Source organism: Falco punctatus (assembly GCF_963210335.1).
Source record: "Falco punctatus genome assembly, chromosome: 6".
NCBI classification, from domain to species: domain Eukaryota; kingdom Metazoa; phylum Chordata; class Aves; order Falconiformes; family Falconidae; genus Falco; species Falco punctatus.
The window spans coordinates 1,310,233-1,328,305 of record NC_137585.1 but is presented as its reverse complement, the minus strand read 5'-3'; the positions used below and the strand labels follow the sequence as shown (position 1 = coordinate 1,328,305).

Genomic DNA, 18,073 nt, shown 5'->3' with positions numbered 1-18,073 from the left:
TCCTCTCTAGGACTGAGGAAGCTGTAGAAGTTCAAGAAATATGCCAGTTTCGCATTCCATTTGAAAATTATTTTAATACTATAAAACTCATTTGTTCACATTTTTGTACAAAAGATGAGTTGTTTTCTCTTAATTACAGGAGAATCATTTCAACCTTGAGATTTCAGCTAAGTAGGTCCAAAACAAAACAAGACTGGGTTCTACTGGTTCTGGAGGGTCCCAACACAGCTCACCCAAGGTCTCTTTGCAGTTTGGCTCTCATGGTTATGGACCATCTTGACGGAAAATACCCCACATCATTGACTCTTCGGAGGCTTGTAGTGAATTCGGCAACGCTCATTAAATACCTGAGACACCAAAAAAGAACAGCAAAAGCGAATCAGGCCTCATCCAGGAGATGAGCAGAACTCCAAAGCTAGTTCAGACAAGCACTTTCTCAAGCTGCCCAGCCCTGCTGTACCAGTACATGGTACTTACCAAGGCACCTGTCTCCTTTCACCTTCTCTCCTGGCTTTAGTGAATCCACAGTTTGCAGCCTGATGCTGGGGAACTGTGCAGCACTAAGTGTTCTCCCTCAGATAAGGCTGGTTCATAATCCTGGTAGTCTGTTATCATCAAGGATGCTGATTTTTTAAAAAATTTTTCCCCCCCAAAGAGGGAGGGAAATTATGGAAGGCTCCTGACCAGCTGCGTTCTGTTTTGTTCACTCTGGCATTCAAATTTGGACACCATATTCTTCTCTTTCCTAAGCAAACGCATTTTAGATTGTCATGACAGCTAAGAAGAGGTGCAAGGGCTCTTGGAAGCCACATCCACACCTTGCTACGTGACCGCAGGTGCCGATGCTGCCAGCACTCCTACGCAAAGGGCACTCTGCTCTGGCCTCACTCGCCTCTGGAATCTTCTCCGGGTAAAATCTAGCACACAGAACTGGAGACTGAAGATCAAGTTTATTTAGCGAAGCAGACCGCTTACCCCGAGGAGGGCCAATAAATGTGACTATTTAAAATAAGGCAGTCTGAAACAAAAGCACAACGCACAGGCTCACACTAAAGTTACGGGTGCTCTTTATGAACGATTGGTTATTTGTCCAGCGCACGTGCTGAGAAGTGGCACGAGCACCACCTAGCACTGAGCAGAGGCACTGGTGGTTAGTGGTTCCCCCACCAGCACTCATGCAGGAGCACGTTTTGCCAAGCTGTCCGGGGATTTTCAGGTCCATGTGATGGTCAGGACATCAAGTTTCGTGAACTCTCCCATTGCCTCCACACGCAAAGTGAGTGGTCCTGTAATTCTGGGAAGTTATGCATCACTTTTATGTAAATACGTTATTTTAAACCATGTGTTCCTAGAATCCTCTACTTCTACAGCTGATGTCCTCATTCAGAGTTCAGAACTTACGGCAACTTCAGCAAAAGTGAACTTTAGTGCTTGCATTAGTTTTAGCGTTAATTCTTAACAATTTCTGAGTAACTTTCCACTTATTTTCAAATTTCATTTGCTTTAAGAAACAGACACATATTAGAAACTGCTTCATGTTACAGAAAATAAAAGTTGTGATACAGTTTCTTCCACGGGTACAGCCAGCCTGTCCCACTACATTACCACATGTAATAGACAACTCTGGAAGAGTCGAGTTGAGTATGTAGAGGTCTGCGATCAGGTAAGTGACAGAAAGAAACCGCAGAAATTAAAAGCCACAAAGAGTTCCCATTCAAAAGCATTGTAAGATTAAGCAAATGGCACCATTTTTGTCCCTTGCCTGTCAAAGACATTGTAAGGGCATATATGTCTGAAGGGGTAATGCAGAAATACAATACAATAAAATGCTGTAAAGGTCTCTTGCATCAAGTAACGTGCCAGCTTGCTATCATGCAAACTTTTAAAGCATCTTTAACAGTAACTCTGCAGCCTATGGAAGGGAGATCAATACTGCAATCTCACTAACGCTGCCTCCTGCTTCTAGGATCATCGACCCACAGACCTCAGTGTGTTACTCAGGCCACTTATTCTCATTTTTTCAGACAGGAAAAACAGTGCCTGAGAAACTTTTAACATTCATGTTACTATGCAGAAGTTTGATTTTGCTGTCTTTTACATATTAATATAAACACTCCAACCATAAATTCCAGTGTGGAGGTGCTGTACAGAGACTAAAGCAAGTGTCTTCGTTTGGAAGTCAATTCCTTGTTCGGTATCAGCCAAACAAAATTCCACAGCACGTGAAGCAGCACCTCTCTGTATGCCACTACCACTACAGCTATCCAGAGCAAATGTTTGCAAATAACTGTTCCCTACTCAGATTTTTCCCATCAGCTTTCAGTTGGTTAGGGCTGCTGTAAATACCCAAGTGTGCTTTCCAACTAGAAGTCTGCAACAGTACAAAAAGAGTGGAGGTCCTCACCTGCAAACCAATAACCACTTCATGGAATGAATTGCATTCGGTCTGCAACTGTGACTGGTTCTAATTCTTTCAGTGACATATTTTCACAGACAGCTAAATGACATTTATGCCTATATTCAGAGGGCAACAGTAGCTGGAGCTAAAACCCAGAATACTTTTCTCTTCAACCACTAGCTGGCTAAAATATCCCTGCACCAGGCATACCTCACTATTTATAAACTCTCCATCTTCATGAAAAATTAGATAATTTCTCTTAGTAGCAAAACCTTAATGCAGCTACAGGAAATCGCTGGCATTAGCGCTAAATTTGGTGCCAAGCCTGGGCTTAGGAAGATGGGGGTGAGGATTCTCCCCCTGTAGCAGAGACACCGTAAAATACTTGCCCCTGGTGATCTGCAGCACGTTGTTAAGGCTGTGGCATTGTTTAGTCATATCTGAGCTCGTTTAAAATCAAATACGCTTAAGCGCATCATTCGCTCTTCCAGACAGCACAGAGGTAGTACTGGTGGCAAAGCACTTGTGGAGAGGCACGTGAACGCTCGCCTGACCAGCCTGCACTGGGCTACTGAAGAACACCCGAGACTTACAGCTGTACTGCCTTCACACTGACGCTATCCAGGGGACTAAAATCCTGAAGCAGGGATTAAGGAGAGAGCTGCAGCTAGTACCAGCTGTTTGCAAAAATCCTTTTGCTTTTAGAGAGGGAAGGAGGCTCTCTGTACAGTGCTGAAAGCTCTGAAAGGCTACACCAAAGCAGCAAAGGATGCCAGACGCGAGGCGCTGCAGTGATGGAATACAGCCACCTCAGAATTTAAGCTCGGTGTTAAGATCCCATCATAACAAGATCAGGTCTGAGGCCATCAGTCCAGAGGGTGACCTGCCCCCTCTGTAGACACGGAAGAGCCGCAGCCAGCCCACCCTTTGCACCAGGGAGCATCCCTCTGGGCCTGCAAGCTCCACCAGGAAAAGGTTCAACTTCTACACCCACCCTCCCCGGCCCAGTTCGGAAGCGTGAACAGCACCAAACAGCCAAATCTGACAGACTCATCCCTCTCACATTGTTAGAGGCCCAGCAAAGCTTTTCAGAAAGGCCACCATGGAAACATCTACAAATTCCTTAGCCACTGGGCAAGGTGGAGAAAGGGATCTACACAGGGAATACTACACTGCCCTTCCTCCCCTCTAAATCCGACGCTTTCCTTTCCTGTGCAGTGCGACTGTGCATCCAGAATGGGAAAATGATTGACCCGAAACATTTCCCGCAGCACTGCCCTCACCTATTTCTAATCAACCTGCCTCATAAGGCACCAGTCTCATGCCTCCAGTGCATGACCGTCTGTTGGGACAGAACATCATCACCATTTTAAATGACTGAGTACCTTCCAGCTTCTGTCGTTTACCACTTCTTCAACATTCAGCTCCGACTGCATCAATTTCAACTGCAGAAAGTAACAGATAAAAGAGGTTATTGTCAAACAGGCCTCCCTGCACCTTCAGTACTTACTACCATTGCAACTTTCTAGATCATGATCCCAACACCAGGCACGCGTCCCCTCCCATGGTGTGAACTGAAGGGCTGGTATGTAATCATCCCGAAAGCCTGGCCCTTCCATTCAGCCAACACTCGGGGCAGACTGAAGTCTGCAAGGGCACGGAGACAGCCGACCCGAACACAAACCTGGCAGAAGCAGCTCCTGATCACTAGTGCTCCCTTCTTAAATACTGCCCACCAAGACCTGCCAGTCATTAACTGGTTAACATTAGCAGCTTCACAGGCAAAACCAACTATAGCTAATTCAAGCACTCAGCACAGGGAATGCCAGTGCTGGAATTAGCTCGGCAGCCTGGACTCATCATTCTTCCACAGGTGCATTGGTAGAGCCATATAGGGAGCTGGCAGCAAAGCCAGGACTGAACACACATCTCAGATTCTGGATTTAGAATTAAGATCATAAGGAGATCCCCTCTGCTTCCTTTATCACCTACTCTGTGCACCGACCAAAAAAGGGTCTACAAGAATAGATCATGTACGTTCGTGCTATCTGAGCCAGTTCATACATTATGTGACCACAGCAGGACAAATCAGGTTCACACAGATGCAAAAGCTCTGGCAAGAACTACCCCAACACACAGGTCCTTGAGCACTCGCTCCACCCATAAGAAATGTAAGAATCTCTTTGGTTTGCACCTAATAAGGAACAAAAGGGGCAGGTGTGACAGCTGCCTTCAAGTGACCTGGGTAATTTGACCCACAAAGCCCTGAAGCAATAGTAGGGGATGTAAGAACCACCTGCCACTTCAGCCTACATTTAGGATGTATTTTTGTTGGGAGCCTTCAACGCAACAGACTAGGGACAAGAGATTATCCATTTTAAATACATGGTTCCGATTCGAGAGTTGGTGAACAGATGCAAACCAAGACGGCAATCCCATCAAAAACCTTCCAGGCAAGATGTTCAGACACACAGAGCTACTACAGTTGTTGGACGGACTTTTACCTACTCAATAGGACTTCAAACTGTTAGAAATAACAATCCGGCATCCACAGAGTGACTAGATGACCAGGATTAGTCTCTAAAAAATAACCACTCAGAAGATCTTTAGTAGTTCAGAGAAAGGTTCTTCCTGCTGGAGGATGTGAACAGCTGTACAATCATCTGGATTGTCACAGGAATTGCCTCTGCCACCAAGCCTAAGCAAAACCACTATTTTAGCCTTTTCCTTCAAGTTGCAGACCTGAACAGCAACAGTGTCAACCAACACAGCTATTCAGGGGGGCTGCTGTTGTTTTTAAAACATACTGTGACACTTTAACAAGTCTTACTGATTTCCTTGATAAACCACTATGCTGTATGTTCTGGATTTCCAAAATTTATTTGGTTGGATATTTTATGACACTTCATTCGAGTAAACTAAGACGATAACAAATTAAATTAAAACATCATTTGATTATTGTATTAAGTGGATTAAAAGAATTGGCTGCTAGACTGACACTAAGTTTTCTTATTCAATGACCCAGAAGTAATATTTTTGGATAAAGTCCTCCAATTTGTAACATTAGCAGGATGAAAGAGAAATAAGAAGAGAAAACAGATCTGTATTGCAACCAAGTGAATATACATTCAAAATGCACCATCTTAAGTGTGGGGTGCCTTCTGTCAAGACAGCTTATTTGAGCTGTAGGAAAAACACAGCTCTCATGAAGAACAACAGAAAAACAGAGGTGGGGGGACTACGCCTCATGAAGTCCAAGTGCAAATTTGAGATCATCTCATCAAGAGGTTTCTGGGATGTTTCCATATCACAGATCAAATCATGGATTGCTTTTAATACTTGAAATCACCTCCAATTATTAGACATCATTGCAATCCTACCAGTGGTTTCAGTTTCAATGACAGGTTTTGGGCTCAGTAACTAAACGATTTAAAGAATTGGCTCTGCAAACAAAACCTGTAGAAAATACTAAACTATCGTTCTAGTTTTTCAAACTAATATGGGTGCTTGTTAGCAGTTCTGTAAGTGAGGCTTTAAGAATAAAGCCACTCACCTGCCACCTGATTCTTCAAATCTGAGCTCACCAGAGTACTACTCTGAGGAGCACATGAACAAACAGTTCAGTGCCTGGGAAAAATCAGACGCTCGAGTTCAGACCAACCCTCAGGGAGCTTTTACTACAACTGCATCAACAGCCAGCTGCTCTTTGAAACAGGGGCTACAACAGGCTCCTCTTGGAAGTACAGGGGTTAAGTGGATTTTGGGGTAATTTAGCACCGCAAAAGCAAAGTTTCAAGACCCATCTCTCCAAGTCTTACAGTACTGCAGCAGGGAAAGTCACACCCAGGGTACAGGACCATATATATACGCACACATATATGATGGTGGGATGTCTGGCTGTTATAAGAACTCACCGTTACATTGGAAATTCAAAGGCACCGGTTTAGTAACACTGGCTAAGACAGTCCTCAATAGAGGAAGGCTCACTAAACTGCTGAACAGAACAGACACGCCTAGCCAGCGTATGCAAAAAAAGCAGTAAGCAAACAGTCTTATTTGCTTATTTGCTATGTGCTGCAAGCATATGGTGTGGAAAAAAAACGTAAACATATGTCATACAGAGCAGGTCTGGAACAGAACCAATGGAACAGTTAAACACTCTAGAGCTACAGGTGCCAATGGAACAGTTAAACACTCTGGAGCTACAGGTGCAGCATCCTTTCCCCTGCAAAGGGGGATCTGGAATGGGGGCAAGACCTTCAGCAGGGTTCCCATCTCCACTTCTGATACTCCCCTTGATCACCTCTGTTCAGCTCCGGTGAAGTACACCGTCCAGCCAGAGGCCAGAAGGTTAAGAGGGTGTTTGCACATTAGAGTTCCTTATGCAATCCATCATAAGCTACTCAAAAATTGATCTAAGAAATACTAAACAAAAAAAAAGTCGAGTTAAGTGGAATTCAAGGTTGCCTGGCAGCTCCTCACAGAGGACAGGAACTGCGATTAATGCACCAAGTAAGATCGATGCTTCTCAGGGCGACGATGAAAAAGGACAGCTTTAAGACTGCGTAACTGTGTGGTGCCCAAGACATATACAAAAGCCGTATTTCATTACCTTCTGGTGTCTGCATCTTGGCACCCATGCTTGCCATTTGCAGACAGACTAGTTTTACAAGATCTCAAAAAGGAAAAACGAACCATCAGGCGTTTTGAAAGGACTAAGCAAGCCCCAGGTAGGTTGTACGCTAAGTGGCACCAGGCAGTGAAGGTTAGAGTCCACCATGGGGAAGCACAGCTGTTTTTCTACGGCATTTGTGTAGCAGGTTCTCAGAAAATGCCCCACTTGCAGGATAACAGCAGCCCTGTCTTGAGGGCTAGGGGAAATGTTGCTCACAAACACAGCCAACAAGAATCTTGGAAAACACTGCCTGAGTCAGGATCTGCTCCAGGTTCTCTCCACCACACTGGTCTTTCCATTCGGGAGAGATACCCTCTTCTTCCTCTCTAAGTAATCTCTAAAAAGCTCCACCACTCACCTTTGTCTGTTCTTTCCTGAGTTGCTTTAATAATGCTGCATCATCCTGGGCCTTTTCCCTCTCTTCTCTGAGAGTTTTCACTACGCTGGAAGTCTGAGCGATGCAGTTTTTGATGATTCTCTCTCTGCTGGTGTGAGCATCTGTCAGCTGAGCAGGGTGAGAAAGAAAGTCACAACTCAGCAGAGAATAAAACCCTCCAAGCTTCAAGTTAAAAGAGAGACCTTCTAAAGTCAAGGTATTGCTGTGCCTATAGAAAACCCTCTGACTCTATAACCTCCACATGTGGGAACCAATGCCGCTTTGAGTAGCAGCTACCCACTTGATCAAAAGTCAAAGATACACGAGCAGGAGTCTTGTAAAGTAGTGCAAGAAGCGTGATAGCACCCATTTCTAAAAGAAAGCAGCGGACTGGGCCAACACCATCCACTGCAGCCTGAAGCGCACCTCAGCGGATCGGGACTGCAGGAGAAACAAGTTCCCCGCGTGGTTTTAAACTGAAGCAGCTGTTGCATGTGTGAGGTTCGGGTGCGCAGAGAAGTTGAGCAGAGCAGTCACAGATACGAAAAGCACGATACACCAAGGCAGCGCTTCCCTTAGAAACTGAGGGTGTTTTCCCGGCCACGGCAGGGGACAGAGCCCTGGGAAGGGAGCAGAAGGAGTGCACACTCACAGACTGGTACAGCTCCTTACACGTCTGGCCGGCATCCACCTTCCCCGCAAAGGACGCTGTGGGAATCGTAGTGTTTAACTCGTGGACGATTCTGTCATCGATTGTCCTCATCACCCTGAGCAACTCCTGCATTACAAAAGAAAAAAATTGCTTTACCTCTGAGAAAAGCCTACTACAACGACAAAATTTACACGATTAATTTTTTTAATACAAAACTGAGTGGATGGCTTACACGGAGCAAAAAACCGTATCAAACAATTTCCACAGGTGTGTGCGGGAAACCCTGTAGCTCCCTCAGAGCCACGGCCGGAGGCAGGGAGCCCCCCGGCCTGCCCGGGGCCCCGTGTCCCCCCTCCCCGCTCCAGGCGGCAGCGGGGCCGAACGGCACCAAACCGGCCAACCCCGATTTCTGGGGGGCACCGAGCTTAGGGCACAGCCCGGTTACCGCCGCCCGCCCGGGCCCTGCTCAGAGCCGGGGCGCGCCTGGCGCCTCACGCCCGACCCGCCCGCGGGAAGGCGCCCGCGGAGCCCCCGACCCGGGGTGGGGGCAGCCCCGGCTCCGCCACCAGCCCAGCCCGGCCCGGCGCGGGGGGGGGGGGGAGGCCCGGCCCCGCCGCCTCACTCCGACCGCCGCGGGAGGGGTGACCCCGCCGCCCCCCGCGGGGCGCGCTCCCTCGCTGCCAGGAGACGGCGGGAGCGCGCACGGCGCCGAAGGGAGGCGGGAACGCGCGCGCGCCCCCTCCCCCGGCCGCCCCCCCCCGGCCCCACGCGTGTTACCTGGAACTCGGCGAAGTCCTCGCAGCCCGCCGCTCCGCTGGGCGCCGCCATATTGGAAAGGCCGAGGGCCACGGCGGCGGCCAATCCGGTGAGGCGGGGGGGATGACGCGTCCGGCGGTGGGCGGGGCGAGGCGGGCCCTGCGGGGGGCGCCCCCTGGCGGAGCCTTCTGCTCCTCGCGCGCCTCCGCCGCCCCCCCGGTGCCCCCCGCAGGCGGCCCCGGCGCCGGTGCGGGCCGAGCGCTCCGCCGCGCCTCGCCAATCGCGGCCGGGCCGGGCCGGGCCGGGGCGCCGCCTCCGCCTGACATTGAGGGCGGCGGGCAGGGCTGGGGCAGGCCGCGCCATGTGGGGCCGCGCCGGTGAGTGGGGGCCGGGGAGCCGGGGCCGCCCGCTCACCGTGAGGCAGGGCTGGCAGCCCGGGGCGGGGCGGGGGAACCGGGAGTGGAGGGCCCTGCAGGCCCGGCCTGGCGGGGGCTGTGCCCGGGGCCGGTGGACCCGCGCCCAGCGGCCTCCGGGCCCCCCGTGAGGAACGGGGGACTTTGTGCCCTTCCTGCCCTCTCCGAGACCCCGAGGGGGGGGTTCCTTGGCGGGGGGCGGGGGGGGGTTGGCCCCTATAAATCCAATTTATATTTTTTTTCGGAGCTGGAACATCTTATGCCTAGAAAATAAAGGGCGAGTTTTCCCTCACAGGGACATTTTCAGCCAGCATAAAGAAAAACCTCAATTTGTATTTTTTTAAGTGCTCTTTTGCCTTTCAAAGTTAGTTTTTTCCCCTCCGAATGTTTTCATTGTATTAAACAATGAATTAAATGCTCTTTCTTGAGAGTACGGCCTCATACCTAAGGTGCCCTGCCCTCCCCAAAGCAGGTGTCGCGGTACAGCAGAATTCTGCTTTTTTTGGCTTTCTTTTCTTGACCCTCTGACTTGCATTTGGGAGGCGACAAGGCCGGTGGGAAGTCGGGGGCTCCGAGGTGGCCGGAGGGTGTCTGCAGCAGTGGAGTGCGTCCATTCTGTGGTCCTGTGATGTGTGTTGTGGTTTAGAAATTGCTTGCAGGCTGTAATCCTGCATCCCAGTTTTCCTAAATCAGGTTAATGGGAAGCTCACACCGAAGCTTACAGAGAAGCTTTAATTTCCTTGGTAGCTTCTGTTGCAGCTACATCTGGTGTTTCTTGCATAGTATTAGATTTGTACTTACTGCTTTTCTTTTCTTTTTTTTTAACTTCTGTGTTTACAAGAAAAAAACCCCACACTTCTGTTTAATTTAAAAGCGACTGTTCTCATCTTCTGTTGTTCTGGGTTAGAGTTGGCCCCTTTGCTTCTTCTGCTCTCTTTTCCAGATAGGGCTGTTAAACTGCTGGGAAGAAATATTCCCTCAGTTCTGAGGCTAACTGAAGGAGTGGATCTGAAGATAAGCAGAAGGCTTTGCATTAAATCCCAGGAAGAAAGTCAACCTCAGCCAAGAAGTAAGTGTTTTTGATAATTGTGCTGCATTTCATGCCACAAAATACTTGGGAGATCCAGGCTGCAAACGTCTGAACAGGAATTTGGCTGACAGAGATGCTAATATCCCTGATTTTGTGAGAGGGAATTCTGGTCTTTAGACTGAAAAATGGAGCATTAAATTCAGCAGTAAAATCCTGGGGTTTAACAAAGCCAGGGGCCAGTATCTCTTCTCGTGGCAGTAACGCAGCTTTCGCTTTGTAGCAGGTCCCTGGTACCTTACCTGACAGGCAGTCCTACACCGAGGCTTTTCAGCCGTGCTCTAGAGCAGACTGTTCGGCCCTGCTGGTGTTAGGAATGTCATACGAGCTGAAGCACTTCTGCAGCTCTTCATGGTACAACCAGCTGCAGCCGCTGGCAGAACAGAACGTGCCCTGACAGGGGCAGTCGGTCTGAACCGCCGGCTTGGTCGCTCTTCGGGCGTGGAGTTGGACAGATACAGCTCAGGCCATGAAACGTATTTTTCACTAAATGTGGGATGGTTATGATGCTGCAATCAGACCTTCTGTACAACAGGTTCCCTTTGCGGCCTCCTGACACGAGTTAAACGGAGCACACAGATGTGAGGCATTTTGCACGCTGCCATGCTAAGAACACAATGCAGCTGTGCTGGGTAGGACCAGAGGTCTCCTTAGCGGCAGGATGTCTCCAGCAGTGGCCAGTAAAGGAGCTCCCTTATGTTTTTGTGAAGACTAATAGGAATGGTGACCAACAGCAAGGACCTAAGGAAGGGTATGGAGAGGGCAAACCTAGTGTTTATCCCCTAGATGTCCCAGAGATGGCATCTTTGTGTTTAAGGGTCCTCACTGGATTTTTCTTTCATAATTTTGCCCAGTCTCTTGAAGCTGGATGTATTTTTAGCATCCATATTCTCTGAGAAGGAATTCCTCAGCTGAACCATGCTGTGAGAAAACAAGTACTCTTGTGGTTGCTGTTGAACCTGGTGCATGGTTTTTTTAAATTCAGTTTTTATTCCATAACCTTTCCAAGGCAGAACCTGTTCATTATAACCCCAGGTCCCGATGTCACTGGGGATTCTGGTGCTCTCTGTTGAGCTGAAGGGAGCTGCAGCCGCTGCTCTTCCAGGCCAGCAGCCTGTCTATGGTACTGCTTCTTACGTGGTGGCCATGCCGTACCTGCAGACGTCCTCACCAATTTTCTCTGTTCCCCTTCTATTTCAACTGTTTATGAGATGAGGGGTCAGCGTTTCACGTGCTTTTCAAAATGCTGGAGTCATAGTTTTATGCGATGGCATAATAATGGTTCTGTGTTAGTCTGTGTGCCTCATCGCTGCCGGTAATGCCGTTTCCCTTTCTGACTATTACTGAACACTTTGCTAAAAACTCTGTGAAACCCCGAGGACTTTCTCCTCCACAGTAATGGTTGGGTTAGAGTCTGTCATGTGTATGTCAACTGGAATTGCTTCCCGTCAGTATACATGGGGTTCCACTGGCCATCCCACTGACTCAGGACTCCAAAGTCCTGTGCTTAGCTCTCTTTACATTTTTGAATAACTTGGTGTTGTCAGCAACTGTGTATCCACTCCCTAGATAATTCATGAATCCACTGGGCACCACACATCCATACAGGATACCTCCCATTGTTTAAAAAAGAAAAAAGCTGTCTATCTTTGCCAGATTTTAATGGTACGTTACATACGGAAGCCTTCCCCTGTTACGTTCTGAATATTTTGTCTGTGGGGTTTGAAAGACTGAGCTGAAAATGAAGGCTCTAATCTTTGCCTATGGTCACCTCTTCATTTATACCAGATAAAATCTTACACTGCCTGGAAAAGTTAACATTCTGTGATGTAACGGTGCAGCATGTTGGCTTTTCTGTAGCAATTCTGGTTATTTTTTAAAAAAACTATTTCAAGTGTAATAGCAAAACTATAATATTATAGCACCGTACAAAGTTTAGATGCTGAAGCAGGTTCTGCAAATTTAGCTACAAATATAGAGGTTTTGAGCAAGGTCAGGCTTTCCTCACACAGCCTCTGTTTAATCCATATATATTTACAGGTTTGTTAATCTGACTGTGATATGCTTTTTGTTGCCTAACCACCTCTAGCAATCGTATTTGACATTTTGTGCTGCTCACTCTAACTGGTTTCATTACAGCTGTGGCAGTTCAGCTTCTCTGATCATTTGTTTTGGTGTTTTTGTTTGTGTATTTTGTTGGGTTTTTTTTAGGTCGGTCTCCTTTGAGGGTGCCTGGACACAAACCTACAGACTGGGAAAAAAGATTTTTATTGTGGGCAGGCCATTTCAAAAAACCAGAGGATATACCAGAGACTGTCTCGTAAGTGCCAGTTTTGAAGCTGTAAAAGAGGCATTGTCTGCACAGGAATAACTTACTTGAATGCAACTGTGGGAAAACTTTTCTTAAATGGAATGGGGCTTCACAGCTGAAAAATCTTAACGCTGCTCTTTGGCGTATTGTCTTGCAGATGAGCTGACCTGAGCAATTTTGTATTGCTGAGATAATACATCCATTTTCATTATTGATTTTTTTTCTGAAGGGATGATGAGCATTTACCAGTTGTTTCGCTAGAAAAACATCATAAATCAGTTAATTTTTACTCTTCTCTCCCAATCAAAAAGGCTTTTTGCAGATACTTGTGTGAGCTTTTTCTGGGGTTTTTTTTCTTTATACATCTGTCTTTTGTTGTGTGACATTTTCATGAGGAAGTTGTAAAATAACTGAAACTCATTTAAAATACTTAGTTATTAATATCTAGAGGGAATGGACCAACTTTCTTTACACTTGGAATTTACACTAAAAAAGTGAAAAGGCTCCCTAACAAAAAATATATATAGCCCGATTTTCCTTGTTGCTGGTGGAGTCCAAATGTCAGTGCTTTGCCCTGTGTGAAAAGCAGAAAATAAAACTGGATGTTCTAGTTTGCCTATCTAAAATGAAGATCAGATTTAACAACAACAGGCAGTTACTAGTTGATAAGACATTCCTGGTGGTAATACAGTTATCTTTTAAAACATGCTTGTAATGCTTTAAATATATGTATTTATTTAAATCAAAAAGATAGAGTAAAATTTGTACTACTTGGGTTAGCTGCGCTCTAAAGATACTGTGTTTGTTTGGGGTGCACCATGCTGGAGTTGAATATCCACCCATGTATCTAAGGGGTTTTTTTTCTAAATGTATCACAATGCATAAATTGTTAAAAATTAATTCTTCAATTCTGTACCGAAATATTTTTCTTAAATTACATTTGAAATACCTAAAGGTGGAAATTATTAAAACTTAGTAAATCATCATTTCATACATCTTTGCATACCCAAGACTTTTGATGAGCGTTTTCAAGAAAACAGAGTTAGCAGAGGGATTGAAGTCATCTCAATGGTTTATTGAAAGGACACACCAAGTTCTGATAAAAGCTGACCTGTTTTGCAAGTGCATAGGGAGTTCTTGGTTTTATTTAGGCAAATAGTTCAGCCAGAGCTGAGAAGACAATTGAGAACTATAAAAGCACAAGAGCTTGTTTTCCTGTTCTGAGCCGAGTTAGAGGGTTGTAAGGGCTTGTGATATAACCCAGATCATCTTGCAAGACGCAGTGATCAGCAGTAACTCATTTATTAAACAAATGTTAATCTTAGCCACTGAACTGATATAAAATGCAAATTGTGTTCAGATAACTGCCTTTTCCTCTTGCATATTTTAACACACCTAAGGTACTTCAAAAATAACGAAGTTTTTAAATCCTACTTCTGGGCATTTCAGCTTAATTGCAGCCTGCACCCAAGTTGTTCATCATAGATTATTAGCAAAAACAAACAACCCGGAAGCTAAATTTAACTATTAGTTTCATGGTAGATGGACATGTTCCCTATAATCAGAAATCTTGTACTCTGCTCAATACTCTGAAATGGTGATCAAATCACTTTTGCCCTCCTCTTCAAAAACAAGAACAAAACTCTTCAGTTCTCAGGTCCTATGTGATTTGCTATGTTGAAGTGTTGTGGATCCTTTGATATCTTTTTTCCTTCAGGTCAAAATGTGGCAAAAGATTCCTATTCACTCATACACTCCTTTGTGTACAGTGAGAATTTCGCAGTTCCATTAAATCCACTATCCATGTTAGTTCTGGGGTGTAATGACTTAGTCTGATGCATTTATTCTTTCATCACAGGATGTTGATGCTTTCCTAGTCATCTGTAATTTTATAATGTGCCAGATTTAATCAGTGAGAGTATCAGGCCTCCTTGAGAAGGGAGTTAACAGCTCTAAGTTCTGCAAAGAGAGCTGAATACCAGGTGCAGGTCTTTGGTTGCCGTAGAAAGCGCAGCATTCTGCTTCGCTGGCCCATCCTGCATTGGCACCTCTAATATAAACTTTAACTTTGCTGTAAATGAGGTGTCACTTGGGTAGAATAATCTTCAGTTTAACCCAACTTAAGATAAATTACTTTTTGTTTTAACTCATCCAGTGTACAGCTGGAAGGCTTTAGTAACTGATAGTCTTCTTGTGGAAGATTTCTGGGTTTTGAAAGATAACAGTAGCCTAGGCAACAGGCTTCCCAAAGGAGTACTATAGCTACTGCTGTGGCTAGATAAGTCCCTGAAATAAGAAAATAATTAAAAAACTACCAGATTTAAAGGGGCCCTCTGTCCAAAGCTGATGTTGGAAAGCTTACAATCTTCCATGGCTCCTTAATTTCTTAGGAAAACAGATTACCTTAAGATGATGTACTCTAGCAGGAGGGAATTGGTAACCACTGGTCTTCTACCAAGTCCTGTTCAGAATGTCCGAGGAGTGTAACATTCAGCAGCCTGTGGGTGACCTGTAGTGCTATCAAATCCTGTAGCAGAGGCAGCCTTCTTGCTGCAAAATAGACGCTGTCATAAATGAGCCTGTTCTGGCAGAAAGAATTGGTAAGCTGTTCGCGATAAAGCCTCCTTCTGTCCGAGAAACTCCAGCTGTTAAACACACTGTATTTGATTCCTGCTGACAAATGGGGTTTACCACACTTCCACCACTGAGGGGAGAACGCGTGTTTTACACTGTTCAGTACAGCACAGTTCTAATGTGGATGGAATGCTCCTGGCTCTGCAGGTAGTGGAAGGCAGTAACGAGCACAGCATGGAGCAAACACTAAGAAAAACATTGTATTAATAAAGCCATCCCTCCCTTTCCTGCCCTCTCCATAGTGAACACGCATAAATACTGGAGCCTTCCTCCTCTGCGTTGAGTCCGGTGGCCGGGAAAGCAATACTGTCACTTTGCTATTAAAGAACCAAAGGAGGAAATGTTGGGTTTGTTTCACCTTTGAGAGGAACACCTTTGTGACCAGCAATCTCTCAAGGTCACTGGGAATCAGACTTTCCCATTCTTGTAAAATCTTTTTGTGAAGAGAGTCAAGTGCTGTCTGCATTATACAAAATTACCTAGAGAGCCTGCTAGGAGAAACTAAACAATTAGCCAGATTATTTGGGTCTCTGATAATGAGTCTGTTCTTTTATTATTTCTTGAGGATCGAAACAATCAGAGCAGCAAAGACCACGCTGCGTGTGAAGTGCAGCTACGTAATGATTGCTTTGACAATACTGGGATGCATAGTGATGGTGATTAGAGGGAAGCAGGTAAGCAGATTTTTTGGCCGGTGAGCACAAATCTCCACATAAACTCCTCAGCTCCTCCTGTGGATTGTTAGTACTGTTTTGTTTTGCTTGGTTTGAGGGATTTTTTTAATCAATGAGCAAAACTTAAGTCTTCCTAGTTCCCCAGAAGCGACCTGCATGGATAACTCCCCAAGTCAGAAAAGGGCGATGCCACTGTAAGACTGCATATGCTGCCTATAAAAAAGGAGGGAGGGGCGGGGCGGGGGAATAACAATCTTTTTTTTCCCCTCAGTGCAATACTTAATTTTAGCTTGCACTGTTTTAACTCCTTAATTTCGGTGATGAGAGTTCACAAGGAAAGAGCACCTTGTGCTGTGAGGCTGCGGTAGGCAGTGACTGTGTGGGCCTGCTACAGATGCCTCTACATGCTGCAACGCTCGGAGAATCAATGTAACAGAAATAGCAAATGAGTATGTTTCTCCACAAACAAGACGTGAGAATTCCCAAAATTTTTAAACCTTGAGGAGATGGTCAGTAGTAATTCTGTGCCCTTTAATTGCATTAGAAAATAATTTTCTTTTAGTGTGGATGGAACAAGTTTTCTCAAATTATTAATTTGTTGATTCAAAAAAACTATTTCATAGAAAAGCACCCAAGTACTGCAGATGCTGAGCATCCTTCACTTGCATAGAATTTGGCAAGGTATCAGAGTTGTTCAGCATGTGGCAGAATTAGGTCTGGAATTTGCATCATATGAAGAAGTAAGTGTAAAGTTTAAGATTCCAAGTGTAGCAAAGGTTTACTCATGCTTTAATTTCACGTGTTAACATAAATGATGAACTATTATTAACGGCAAGGTATTTCTGTAAGGAAGCGAGGAGCGCTTTTTGCATACTGAAGCCAAGCTAAAGCCTCTCAGCAGCGCTAGTCTTAAAGTCAAGGAATGTGAATATAATCTGTGCATCTTATTGCCGTGTTACTTTGGATAAAAAGCACAGTGGTAGCACAAACACAGTCCGCTACATTCTTTTACAGATAACTGGAAGTAGAAAACTCTGCCCTTAAAGCATCAGCATGGGCTGAACCTTACTGGTGTGCTGCCTCTCTCTAAAGCAGTTCTTCTGATGACAACGTTCAGATGGTGTTTTACAGACTGCTAAGTGTTCTAGAGAAACCTTAACACCCCAGCACTGGGAAACTAAAGTGCCAAGTGCCATTTCTGTCAGCATCCGTCTCACAAAATGGAAAGGAGGCAGCACCCTGAAACAAAACAGTGGAAAGGTTTTTCCCTGGCTTTAGCAAAGAGATCAAACACTGACAACTCCCAGAACATTTCCCTCTGACATTGGAGAAGTATGAATGCAAGCAGCGAGAAGAGAGGAGGACAGCTGCTTTGGAACCCTTGTTTTCACAGCAGCTGGAATCTATTGTTTAGCTTCTGATTTGTTCCCAGTATCTCCGATTTCTGAAGACCAGAGATTAGTATTAAATACTGACCAGAAGCACAGAACATATCTTCCAGTGCCTTAACAAAAGGGTTTAATTTATTCCCAGAGAAGTCATGAGTTTAAGCCAAAATAGTCTCTGGGTGTTTTATTTTAACCCTCTGTCTTCCTGGCATTAAAGCTGACAGAGCTGTGCCTTGGTAAGGACAGGCCGGATCTTTTGTAAACACTACTGATTCGAGCTTCATCTCTGCAGTCCTTCAGGTGGTAATTTCTGCTCTTGCTTTGTTGTTAAATTGTAGGCTGTAAAAAGGCACGAGTCTCTCCTAAGTATGAACCTGGAGAAGAAAGCTCAGTGGAGAGAAGCAGCTGCTCAGAGTACATCTGCTAAACCTTAGAGGAGGAAACGAAAAGACAAATGACTAGGGAAGAAGAGCCGAGTCCTCCTCAGCACTGGAAGGAGAATACAGTCACATCTTTCCTGTATGTTAGTTCCGTGCTGTCGTGTTCAAGAAAGAATGAATACATTATCCTGTAATCATTAAACCCAGAAATACCTATTTCCCTTTCCTAACCACCACCCCTTTCCTCCAGACTCTCATTGTGGTTAGTGGCACAGGATAAGGTGAGCAAACGGGACAGAGTAGTTGTTTCCATCGTGTGCTATGCAGTA

General features: G+C 45.6%; 2 protein-coding genes across 3 annotated transcripts; one reads left to right on the top strand and one right to left on the bottom strand.

Annotated features, from left to right (window-relative positions):
* Positions 1–54: 54 nt before the first annotated feature.
* On the bottom strand, positions 55–9,220 carry MIX23 (mitochondrial matrix import factor 23). 2 transcript variants are annotated; one of them, XR_013928712.1, is made up of 5 exons: positions 8,879–9,220; positions 8,122–8,227; positions 7,432–7,578; positions 3,784–3,843; positions 55–347 (listed from the first exon to the last, which is right to left on the bottom strand). XR_013928712.1 is itself a non-coding variant. In XM_080390951.1 (5 exons), exons 1-5 carry the CDS (start codon positions 8,927–8,929, stop codon positions 297–299), a joined length of 435 nt encoding a protein of 144 aa, XP_080247077.1. In that variant the 5' UTR covers positions 8,930–8,997; the 3' UTR covers positions 55–296. The 2 variants fall into 2 exon arrangements, 1 of the variants encoding a protein (XP_080247077.1); XM_080390951.1 differs by having other exon boundaries at positions 8,102–8,227; positions 8,879–8,997.
* On the top strand, positions 9,090–17,980 carry FAM162A (family with sequence similarity 162 member A). Its single transcript, XM_080390960.1, has 5 exons — positions 9,090–9,234; positions 10,214–10,339; positions 12,569–12,677; positions 15,868–15,976; positions 17,703–17,980. The coding sequence occupies exons 1-5, from the start codon at positions 9,219–9,221 to the stop codon at positions 17,796–17,798; spliced, it is 456 nt and encodes a 151-aa protein (XP_080247086.1). The 5' UTR covers positions 9,090–9,218; the 3' UTR covers positions 17,799–17,980.
* The last annotated feature ends 93 nt before the right edge of the window (positions 17,981–18,073 follow it).